This window comes from Parasteatoda tepidariorum, chromosome 5 (genome assembly GCF_043381705.1).
Source record: "Parasteatoda tepidariorum isolate YZ-2023 chromosome 5, CAS_Ptep_4.0, whole genome shotgun sequence".
In the NCBI taxonomy this organism is placed as follows: domain Eukaryota; kingdom Metazoa; phylum Arthropoda; class Arachnida; order Araneae; family Theridiidae; genus Parasteatoda; species Parasteatoda tepidariorum.
Window position 1 is genome coordinate 36,256,257 of NC_092208.1, and position 13,333 is coordinate 36,269,589.

At 29.5% G+C, this 13,333-nt stretch overlaps 1 protein-coding gene across 1 annotated transcript in view; it reads right to left on the reverse strand.

Moving 5' to 3' along the window:
• LOC107447884 (uncharacterized) overlaps positions 1 to 12,216 on the reverse strand; it is an 86,903-nt gene extending 74,687 nt beyond the window's left edge. The window contains exons 1-3 of the mRNA XM_071181291.1: positions 12,117 to 12,216; positions 11,620 to 11,690; positions 4,763 to 5,056 (exon numbers count right to left, since the gene is read on the reverse strand). Of these exons, the coding sequence (XP_071037392.1) occupies positions 4,763 to 5,056; positions 11,620 to 11,672 (347 nt within the window). The 5' untranslated portion in view covers positions 11,673 to 11,690; positions 12,117 to 12,216. The remainder of the gene's footprint in view (positions 1 to 4,762; positions 5,057 to 11,619; positions 11,691 to 12,116) is intronic.
• Positions 12,217 to 13,333: the final 1,117 nt, after the last annotated feature.

The following is a 13,333-nucleotide window of genomic DNA, read 5'->3' on the forward strand; positions in this document are numbered from 1 at the left end:
CATTACCAAGTGATTACCAGTGTGTTTAATATTTTATGAATAATGGGCGCAGTTAGCTTTTGGTAGCATGGGAATCTCGAGTAAAATTAAGTATTTTAGGGCATTTTTCAAATACATCACATTTAATAGATAGGCTTTTTAATACATCACAACAGTTTATAACATAATTCTGAAAGCTCCATTTGTTCGTAAACAGCTTTAAAATAAAATCTTAAAATTTAAAAGGAATCATATGGATTCATATTAAATTAGAGATAAATGAGTTCTTAAAATTCAATAATTTTTAATAGTATTGGGAACCTTTAACATTTAGATATCTTTTAATTATATGGTTTACTAAATGCAAATAAAAAAAAACTTGGTATAAAGTATTTTAATGTAACCAAAATTCACCAAATTTTCTTGTACAGTTCTCAAAGGCTCAAAGGAAAAAATGCTGCCACTTCGATTGGCTCAGTATTTTTGTGCTCAGTGTCTGTAATTTACTAAACTTTTGTATATTTTTCTTGGTTTTTTAGTTACAATTTATTCTGCAGTTGTTATATTTTCGTATTTGTTGCTAACTTGAAGCATCATCACATAGTTGATATACTTATGTTTTTTCTATCGCTTACAAATAAGTTAATTGAAACATTGCTAATTTGTTCACAGTTAAGTAAAAAAATTAATAAATAGGCAAATATAAAATTAATTTATAAATTTTTATTTAAAAAAGCGAAATTTTTTCATTCCATCATGGTAACAATTCTGTCACGAATTCCTGTTTTTGCCCTCACATGCTGGCAAGCCAGTATTAAATAGCATGTCATCTTCTGAAAAGGTATCATATGTAATATGATACCCATCACTCATTCACATATTGTGCAATACTACACAGGCATTCACAATCATGCCAGCAATTGTTGGTGTATAGTGTAACACTCTTTCTTTTAAGAGGAGTCTAAATCTTCCTTTCAATAAATCATTGCATCTTTCAATGACGTTCCTCCCGAGTCAATGTTTGTAATAATAATTTTCTTCCACCAATGATGCTCCTGCTCGAGGGGTCATGAGCCATGGCTCAAGTGGATAGCCAGACTCACCTAAATAAAGAAATTAATACAAAGTTTAAAATGGTACATCTAAGTCTTAAATTCTACCTCTATGCTTAAATATAAAATAAGTCAGGAATAGTTTAAAGTTTAGACTATATCTTAATTATATAATTAAAGTTATTATTATATAACTTAAAATCAATGCAATTAGAATGCAGTTAGCACTGAATACAATTTGAATAAAATTCCAGAACGAAAATCAAGGTTGTCTATAATTATTTTCATAGCAAGCAATTTTGGGAAAGAAAAAAGAGAAAATATATAAGGAGTTAAACTAAAATATAACACTTCAAAATTTTGGAAAGATTTCCGTTTTGCGATTTACGGCAAGGCAAACATTTACACACATATATATTTTTAAGTTTGCTAGTACAAATTCCATTTGGAGCATTGGCGATTTTTTACAATCTGCTTACATTGTAAAAAATCGCCAATGCTTACCTAGTGCTGAAAGCATATATAATCATGCGAATTTTATCCCCATGCATTATGACTGTAATAAGCTTCAGATTTTAATAAAAAAGCTTTATATATTTTAAATTATCGAACAATAACTAAGCAAAAAAAAGCTAATTAAAATAATCGTAAATATCACTGTAAAATCACATGTTTCAAAATTTTATAAACTTGAGTTTTAAGTTGAATAAAAACTAGTTTTAACTGATAATTAAGAAATTCTAGAGACTTATTTTCTTGTATAAAAGAGAAAAATAAAATTATGTACTTACTTTAGTTTCTACAGAGAAGGCATTTCTGCTTGAAGTCAGTGGCTCCAACGCTGGCCGAAGTTTTTCTATCAGTTCGACACAAATGTTTTTAGTCAATCTAAATTGACTTCTAAATTCGTTGTGGGGATATTGGAAGACCTGAAATCTTTCGGGCCGATAGATCGTTCTCTTAATAGTGTTTCGATCACTCACTTCAGCAATAGCTAGTTGTATGACAGAATACAGCGCCATTTTGATCGCTAAAATAAGCAAACTCTTATCGGAATTTAGATTTCGCTAACTCTTAAACCTTATGCAATCGGATTCGTAATTATTTCGCACTGGAATTTAATTCCGAGCGGAATCAAGAGCTCGTAATGCGGCCTAACTGACATTCACGGATTTATGACGTCAAGCGAGCTTTATTTCGATCGGAATTAGATTCCGTAAAGCTGGTAATAGGGCCACAGGATTTCGATATGCTCATATTACGGAAAAGTGGGTTCTACGAAATAGGCAATCCGATGAAAGCTAGTTTTCGACCAAAATCGTTTCCGAGCGGAATAAATTTCGGTGAGTTGGTAATAGAACCCCTGCTTTGGTAGCGCGACGACCTGCACATGTAGTCGAGCATTTCACGGTAGAACAGTTTAATGGGGACCGATACCACGCACCTTCGGTCCCTATACAGGCAGATCAAAGTGGTCACCCACCCGCTTACTGACCTCAGCCAGTGATGCTTGACTTCAGTGCTCTAACGGGAACCGTGCCTTTACAATCTGCGGGACCTGGAGCACTTTTATTCAACTGCTACTTATAAGAGATCGACTAAAAAATCTTTTAAAAACATGCTCTTTCAAGATATTAGTGAATTCAGATATCAGTGTATCAGAGATTGACGCATTTATGGATACATAACATACACAGAGAGTCACACAGTTATGAAGTACATTAGGAGAGGACTGGCAGAAAAGAACGCCTGCATTTTCTGTGTATAGCCATCTTAAACTCAAACTCATCATTCAATAGTAGGGGAGAGTGGGGTCAATTGTAACATTTCTTACTTCACTATTTTTAACTAACAAAAAATCCAATATATTATTATTATTAATTGACAGACGAGTAGAGTAGACTATCCTCTACTAGAAAAAAAATTAAATACCTTATTTTAAATGTTATTATATTAGTTATTAACAATTTTTGACAGTCGTGCACTAGTTACAATTGTCCCCACTTACGGAGTCAATTGTAACAGTTCATAAATTCAACTAAAACATAGTTAATTATACATATTATCATAGTTGTGATATATTTTTTTATTGATCAAAATAGTAGTGATATTTTAGGAGTAAAAATAATAATGAGCAGAGACCTAAAGGGTTAAACTTTTAACTTTAAGGGGTTAAAAATTTTAATTTATGCTGTGAAAGGTGACAAATAAAATAATGCACATGCAACATAATATAAATGATATAGGAAACTATTGGTGGTTCTTAAAGAGTTAAGTAATGGTTTGTAAACATAAGATTATTTATTTTCAGCTGTTACAATCGTCCCTTTACTTATTGTTACAATTGTCCCCAAGACGCCATTTCAGCTTCATTTGTTAAAATTATTGCTAGTTAATTAACAAAACTAATTTTTTTTTATTGAAATGTTAATTAAGGTGTCCACTTACATATTCGGTTAATAATTTTTATCTGTTTAAACAAAATTACTTTGCTACAATATAATAATCTAATACCAAAAAAAGTACTTACGTAGCGTGAAAATATCTTTTGTGATGTAACTCTTTCAAAAGTACATAAAAATGGTTACCAGCAGAGGTGTACATGTAGATTTATTAAATACATTTTATGCTCCACCTAGGAACCAAATCTAGAACCCGACACTCGGAATTTTTGCTCTGTTACAATCGTACCCTGTTACAATTGACCCCACTCTCCCCTACTCTAATTGCAGGTAGACCTAGAAGAAAACTGCTTTAGATTAATGAAGTTACAGATCTTCAACAGTCTTCTTTTAACTCTGAAGTGTTATTTGAAGTTGCTTTATCAAAGAAAATAAAGAAAATGCCACAGTTTAAGTGCCTTACATTTGATGCAAAGTTATTATTTTAAAATACATATTTCGTTTTAGCGTAAAGAATTATCTGGGCCTAAGAATGATCAAATAACTTACATATTTCAGAAGCTATCAGATATAGGTACTTAAAAATTGCAAAATAGGCAAAATTTTTCTACCCGCATGAAAATTATGTAAGTCGATGCATAATTTTCAATTTTTGCAAACTCTTATGAGCCTATATAATGCAACGCTGTAGTGACTTTTTAATTGTTAAAACAATAAGCTGTTATTATCTAACCTGTTATTATAGAATCTCTCAACTGCTGATAACAATCACGTATAACTGTTACAAATTCACAAAAGTTTTGAAAATAGCATATTTACTCGCAAAAAAAAGGGTTATTCCATATCGTGACTGAACCTTGGAAAAACAACATGAAGCCCGTCGCAGGCTGGTGCTCGAATGTTGCAATGATTAAATCATTAACATTTCTTTGAATTAAACAATCCGGAAGTTTAGAAAAAGCATCAATTCATTAACAATGGTTAGTGAGCAATATCATTCATAAAAGCACAAGTAATATCAATTGCTGTTGTAGTTGTAGCTGTTGTAGTAATATCAATACTTAATAATTAAAGTGATTTCCCGTTACAGACGATAACAGATGGTGGTTGACGGCTGTTAACGAAAGATGGTGGTTTTCAAAAACTACTTCAGGAGTAGGGAGGAAAAGGAATCGCTTAGCAATCCCGTTTATGGTGGTTATTTCGCGCTTGATGATATTAATTAATTTGACTTTAAAATGTAATTTACTATGTACCGTAATATTTTATATTAAGATATTTCTTTCTTTAGCAATTATGAAATTAAATTAGAATAAATGGTTGTCTTACCCATAATCATTACATACGGTGAAAGACGGTAGCTCAAACTCATTAGTGTTTCTGACTGTAACACTCTCAACAGTTTCATATCGCCTATAGAGTTGCATAAACTCCCAAGTCTGGAGAGCAAATCCAACTATGCAAACAAAGAAAAACAAAGTGCGCAATACTTTCAAATGAAGGCTGTTTGCAGACACAATCTTCGGAATGCCCGTTATCATTGAATTTTGGAGTAATTTTGACGAGAATTTCTGAAACGACATTTTATCTTTTCTACTCCGCTTCCGCAGAAAAGGGGTGAATCTAAATTGGAATTATGCAAAGCATTAATTAATAATGAATAGTTCAGTAAGATATGTCAAGAAGAATTTTATATAAATTTTAGTTTATTTTATGAAAAGAAGTAATATAAATAGTTCAAAATTCAGTGTCAACAAAATCAGTGATTTTAATATTTTAACAATAACTAGGAGGCTCCGCCCCCTGCTCGCTAACGCTCGCCAACCCCCGAGAATTGCTACGCAATCCTATGTGATTCACGCCGTGAACCATGGCTCGCTGCGCTCGCTCACCAATGAACGCAATGTTCTAGCACAAAGACATAATATATTATCATCAAAGAAATAGTATTTTATCATCAAAGACATAGTATTGTACTTATGTAGATGAATTCTACCAATGTTCTTATTGGCTTTTAAAAAAGTATATTAGCTATTTAGATTGAACATGGTGAAAAAATCAAAACATCAGCTAAATAAGAAACATATTAGCAAAATAAATTATCAAATATTGCTTCACTAATATTCTGCATTTTAAAGAGTGAAAATTCAATGCATAAATAAACGCGAAATATAAAAAAATTCAATGCATTCAATACAAACACTTAAACGTTTTTTAGACGTTTAGGTAGCTCCCAGAAGAAAAAAAACAATTCAACAGCGGCCTTTTAAAGCATTCTCACTTCAATTAATTAATTAATTCCTAATTGGGTATAATATAGCCTACGTCACAGGTTGTGTTGTTCCTACTAAATTTAACCCATGAACGGCATTTTCTGCGAGCCTAACTTCAAGCCACAAATAAACAAACGAAGTGTTCGATCGTTTAAATAGCTGCTCGCCAGATTTTATTGCATTATAACGAAAAGTTATAGAAACTAAATACAACTAAATAAACATCAACAACTAAAACAAATAACAACAACTACTAATAACAATAACTAAATAAACAACAACTAAATTCCATTCGTTTAGCATTGCGTCATATGTTGTTCCTACTAAATCGAAGTAGTTGTGTTTTTTTCATATTGTACCCAATTGAGTTTAAATTAAATATTGTCATGTTTTTAGTGCATGAATCTGAATTGAACAACCTGATAATGCTCACTCTGGTTATTGTTATCTGGTTGCTCACTACGTGCTCTTGCGCGCCGAATCCAATCAATTAAAAATGAAAACTGTTGCCAGAGCGAGAAAAGAAATATCATCGGTTTTATTGATACATACATACGTACGTATTAGCGTTTTATATAATATAGATGTTCAGCATAATTAATAAATATTATTACTTTTTTTCATAATACTTAAGTGTTGCACTCAACGATTAAATAAGCTTACTGAATGATTTTCTTAATTGGCGAATAACAAATGCAGAATATTATTTATTTATTATATTTCATACAATTTATGAGCTCTCAAAAATTTCCTTCTCTAGTTTTTGCACAAAAATATAAGTCTTCTTGCATTCTCTGCGTGTGCCAGATACTTAATACAGTTTAAGGGAGTTCACCTAATTTTTACTCTTATTAATCTGCAGTGGTTGGAAATTTTCTAAAATATTTCTAGCTCTAGTTTCAACTACTTTTGCTTGGTAAAGATAATGAAATTTGTCTTCATTATCAATTTCTTTATCATCGAGAATGCTTTTAAATTGGATCCAAAATGCTTTGTTTCACCTTCAAATTTCTTTTGTTCGATTCTTGGTAACTAAAGTTTGCGCCTGCTATAATTTGATGGCGAAGTCCTGATAACCGAATCAGCAATCTCAGTTTAACTGCTGAAATAAAATTCAATCTGTACTCTAACGAGGAACATTTTTACATTATATTCTTCAATAACAACATGCTCTTGTTCATAATCTTCTTTATTGGATATTTCTCTATTAAACAGTTACTCATCGCATTTCTTTATGGTACTATACAAGCGTTCCATTGATGTTGATTTGAGTTTAACTATTTCATATGATGGTTCTCAAACCCAAATTTTTCCTTTAAACTATTATATGCTTTAAAAACGAATTTCTAGTTACCCTATGTTTTCTAATTAAATCATTCATGCTTACGAAGGCATAAAATCCTTACTCAAATAAAATAAACATTTTGGAATTATAGGTACTTTACAGTTTGCCTGACACAAGAAAATTCTACTTTTTTTTTCAAATTTTTCGTTTATTTAATTTAAAAAAAAAAATTTATTTAATTTTTATTTAATTTAATTTAATTTTTATATGTTAAAAGAAATAAAAATAATTAATTAGAAAAGTTGGCAAATGTCTAAATTTTTTGACTACCGGCTAACAGAAAAATACCGAATAATATTCTTACTCTATAAACTGAGTAAATGATCAAGAATCATGCTGTAGATCTCTAAAATATTCAGTATTCAAAGAAATTATCCATTTCTCCTACTCCGAAATATTTTATTTTACAAATTGAAGAAACACAGCTTCTAAATCAAAATATAAAACCATGGAATATCTTCCCCTGTATTTAAAAAGGTGCAAAACAACAAAGTTGCAACATACTAATGCCACCCTATTCTAAAGATCAACCTTGTAATCAAACCAGTATTTGTAAGCGCAATGGTCAACAAGAAAAATTTATTAACCCTATATATTCACCTTATTCCTGACGGTTGATTTATACTAATCTGAGCTGCAGTGAGGCAGACTGCAAGACTCCGGTTAGATTTTTTTTAAGATACTGAGAAATGAAAGATGTCTAAAAAAATTTGAGAGTTCATACGTCTTTATTTCTTGTTTTCATTTATAAATTTAAATTAATATACAGTAGTTGTGGCATTTACTTATTAGATACATGCATAAATATAATAAAAATAAGTATTTATAAAATCAAAGTACAAAACCTTTTTCGTAGCATATTTTTGTCTTGTTTCCTCAATGATTTTTGAACTCAACAGATATTTAACTAGTATATTAGCAAAATTGCCAAGAGTGAAAATATTTGAAATCCGTATCCCTTCAAAACCTTTTGATCATAAAATTATGTTAATTGCAATCAATTGCGGAAAAAAATGTGTCTTGCTTATTTAGAATTCTTCTTAAATTTATAATTAAACAAATCTGGAAAAAATTAAATTTTTTACGGAATGCCAGAGGCGTTTAACTTAAAAAATAATGTAATGTATAAAGATTGTTTAATGAATAAAGAAAGTTAGAAACGGGATTTTTCTTATTATCAAAAGCAAATTCTGACCAAGAATCCCGTATTGCACTTTGTTTAAGAAATCTGCAGTTTGGAATGAAACAATATTATTAATAAAAAAAGAATAATTTTCGCAGTTGTGAACCATCAAATCGTGAGAAACACTCAATTACCTTTTTCAAAAGTTCCATCCATATTTTATCATAGCTTTTGTATTAGTTTTTAATATGTTTTGCAAAAGTCACGCCATTAAGAATAAAATAAAACTACAATATTGATGACTTACACGTGTTACTTTTGCATTGATATAAAATTCCATCAATAATCAATATGAAAATTTCTGGAAATGTTCAACATCATGCATTATCATAAAGATTTTAGTATCATTGAATTTCTAAAACAGGGTTAATGTAATTTAGAAATGAAACTAAAATAATCTGAAATAAGAAAAGTGATTAATTTCAATATTTTTATTGAAAAATATTTCTGAAACTTCAATCGATGCAAAATAAAGTCGGGGAATAATGATTTTTTGCTATGACAGAAAAATTTATCAAAAACCCAAATTGACACAGAATATATTTTTGAAAAAAAAAATACACATTTAACTGCAAAAAGTAACTGTATTTAGTAATAAAATGCATTGCACAGTACGCAAAAAAGTAAATGTGTTCTAAAAATTACTTTTCGTCATGATCTATTCTTTTGGTAATCGAACTGAGAGACAATTTAGAAACAAATGATATTATTAGCTAGGAAATTCTACATAGCTTGTGGAAATAGTTACATAATTTAAAGAAAAAAGTTCCGTCCTTGCTTCCTTGTTAATCAATCCTTAAAATAGCATCTAGTTTATCCAAAATGTATAATTATTGTAGCTTTTTGCATGACCTTTTGTTAATATATTAATCGAAATCAAAAATACGAAGACTTAAATTTAAAAATAATTGTATATACTTGAAAAGAACATTAACTTAAGAAATAAATTGTGTAACTCAAGGAGAAGGAATAAAAACGAACTAATTTTTCTCGTTGGCGAGACTTATTCAATACCTATTCGTTGATAAAACTTTTATCACTCTTTCTTAAGTTTTTTTTATTAAAATTTAACATAAATTTTAAGACTTATACTGAGCAATAAGTAATCTCCCTCTGCATTTTTATGTTGTTATTGACTTGAAAATAAAGAAACAAAAATTCCGTAAAGGATCAATTACATCGATGAAAAATGGTGTATATTTTAAGCTTTAAGTCCAAAATCTGAAAGAATCACTAAAACGCATTTATATTTGCTATAACTTACAAATAAAAGTAATTTAGAATAAAATTCGCGTTGAGATGCTATTAATCGGTGCTTACTATTAATGCGCTTGATGCGGAATTTTTTTGCATAATGAAACAATTTTCCTGCTGAATTGGCACTTTAAAATACAACTTAATTTATTCTAGCTCAATTACCCCTCCCCACACTAACTTCACATTCTCTAACTATATAGAAAAATGTTTCAAAAGTGCAACTATGAACAAAATAGACGCATAGTTCCAGACATTTTTTAAAACACTAATTTGTTGATTTTGCTCTTGCATGCCATCCATATGTACATTAATTGTGATTTCCTGAAATTCAAAAAATGCTTAAATAATTGCTAAAGCACAAGCCCTATAAAACTCGTTTTTAACTAGACAAAGCTTTAAGCTAGTAAAAATCATTGTGTTATCTTTTACATAGAAGAAGGTGTTGCAACTTACACGAACCACACTGTTGGAAATTTCTCGGAAAAAATGGTTAAATAACACTTTATTGAATGGTTATTCTACCATATTTAATCAAAACCGTCAAATAACCATAAATAAAATGATAATAAAACTGTTTAGTTTGACAAAAACAGTTTATTAACCGCTTTCACCTAATACGGTTGAACAACCAGAATTTTATCGCACAAACTATAACCATCTAATGAAGCTATTTAGTTCTTTGCAACTGCGTACATATCATAGACGAGCGAGCTTATCTGATAATCTCATGACCGGCAGAACTGGAGTTCGAGTCCTAGTGTTGACACCACAATATTTCCTCATTTTCCTGTAACACGTGAAGAATTTCCAGTACCCGACATACAGCTGCCAGTTACTTTACCATAATTGAGTATAATATAGCCTACGTCACAGGTTGCGTTGTTCCTACTAAATTTAACCCATGAACGGCATTTTCTGCGAGCCTAACTTCAAGCCACAAATAAACAAACGAAGTGTTCGATCGTTTAAATAGCTGCTCGCCAGATTTTATTGCATTATAAAGGAAAGTTATTGAAACTAAATACAACTAAATAAACAACAACAACTAAAACAAATAACAACAACTACTAATAACAATAACTAAATAAACAACAACTAAATTCCATTCGTTTAGCATTGCGTCATATGTTGTTACTACTAAATTGAAGTAGTTGTGTTTTTTTCATATTTATTCATATTATTATCCCAATTTCAGAAGGAAAATTTTAACAGGGCAGTGTAAACATTTATGCTTCCCAACATTTCCTAGCAATGTGCTAAAGAATGCTTATTTTATTGAGCAGATTTTTTCAGTCCATTTGATTAGACGAAGAAATCCTAAAATACTTTCATTTGAAAACAAAACCATTGTAAGTAAGAAAAAGATATCATAAGACTTTTTAAAGAAAATGATTTATTTTTTTTCATGCTTAACAAAATAAAAAAATTCTTTGCTCGTTGTCCCTTGATATGAACTTGGACTTGCCCAAGATATACATGCAACAGATTCTGTTGACATAAGTACATTTTCCTTACAATATTCCATAAATTTTCCTCATTTTCCTTACATACATTTTCCTACAATGACTCACGCTATTTAAGTTTTTATGCCCTCAGTAAAGCTTTATGCGTTTGAAATATTTGAATAAAATATTATTTGGTATTGTATTACGTTAATGAGTCATTTCATTATTGTCAGTATAATTATAGTATACTTGAAAAATGCGTTTTAATAGTATAATCTCAATTCATTTCATTATCAAAAAATTACGTATTCATCGTTCAATACAGAATTTTTCCCACAAAATTTCCAATTTTACTAACTGCTTTAAAAAAATTAAATTTGTAAGAAGATTAAGCAATTTCCTCTAATTGAAAAGAAAGCGTAGTCTTTTTGAGAATTCAAATATTATTATATATCAAACTTTGTTTCGCACAATATTTGAGCGTTTCTTCCCATTCTACTGTGCAGAATAGTTATTATATTTTAGTAATAGTAAAATTATGAAAATTACATTAAATGTAGAAAATTAACTTACTTTAAATGTGGGCAATATTCGTTCCTTTCAAAACTTTTAGATATTAAAGTCATTGTTAATTTAATTTAGAACTAGAAATAAATTAATAAATATAGTATAAATTGTCTCACCTTTTCAGAGTTTTAGAATCCATCGTATATGAGAACAGAAATTTTTTTTTCATGGAATACAGGGGGACATGCTGTCGAAATACACAAAAACTGTAAAATGAATGTTGAAAACACCGTTTTTCTTTATGGCAAATACAACCTACTCATTTTATTTCGAAAAAAAATGAATAAAACAAACAAACAAACTAGCATTGAACATTTTTGGTTGAAATACATGAAAATCGAAGAATAAAATTACTCTACTGATGGTTTTTGAGGTTATTTTGAATAAAAATAATCAGTTAACTACCCTTGAAAGTTTAATCTCAGAATTTGTTTTTCAAAATCTGGGTTCAATATAATTTGTTTCCTCAAATTTGAGAGAAATTCTCGTTAAAAAAAATTGAACTATAATTATATTGAATTTTTATAAAGCAATTATGAGTTAAAGCCTTTATGGTCACAAAAAATGCATGAGTGTCTCAATTAAGAATTTAATAGAAATCGAAAATGCTTACCTTAAAAGCTTAATCACTTCGCAATAATTGTTTATTATTCACTATTACTCTACTTTCCTTTAAAACTGTTCTATTGCGTGAGGTACTTATTCAATTAAATATAATTTCATCAGCAATCAATTTTTCTGTAAAAAAAATATCTGAAACTGTTAGCATGGTATTCAACTAATTGCTCAGTCATAATAACAAAAATTTGAATCTAAGGAATATTAAATTAAAAATGAAATATAACCTGTAATTTTTTTTCTAGTATTTTTGTTAAAATTATTTCGTACTTATCCGAAACCTTTTGCTAAGTTTCGTCATCGCCACAAAAACAATGCTTCGTCAGAGCATCAGTAATACATCAGCCATTTATTCTTTCGAATTTATTATTTTATTCAAAAATTACTGAATTATATTTTTATTCACCAAACTGAGTTAACGATCAAGAATCACGATGTAGTTATCTAAAATATTGAGTGTGCAAAGAAATTACCCATTTCTTTTACCCCGAATCACAATATTTCACAAATTCAGAGAACGCAACTTCCTAACTGCTAAGTTTCGTCATCGCCACAAAAACAATGCTTCGTCGAAGCATCAGTAATACAACAACCATTTATTCTTTCGAATTTATTATTTTACTCGAAAATTACTGAATTATATTTTTACTCACCAAACTGAGTTAACGATCAAGAATCACGATGTAGTTATCTAAAATATTGAGTGTGCAAAGAAATTACCCATTTCTTTTACCCCGAATCACAATATTTCACAAATTCAGAGAACGCAACTTCCTAACTGCTAAGTTTCGTCATCGCCACGAAAACAATGCTTCGTCGAAGCATCAGTAATACATCAATCATTTATTCTTTCGAATTCTTTCGAATTAATCAAGAATCACGATGTGTCTAATCCTGCAATATTCATTAAGATATAGTAATTTATCTTAGTAGTTTATCGATGATTTTTTTAAGATTTTGTTCTATTGTTTCTAGATTACAAATTTACCAAAATCAAGACTTTTTTACTTTTATTTTATTGTAAAGCGTAATTAATGAATTAAATATTGAATATTAATTTTTTATTGATATTTTTATTTCTCAAGATAAAAATTTCGTCTTAAAAAATTCATTTTTAAAACATGAAAGAATATAGCAAATTTGATTACTTTTGTTTAAATCACTACTGCTTGTAAAGGTCCATATAGTCTCCTATTGTCCATGTCGCATCCA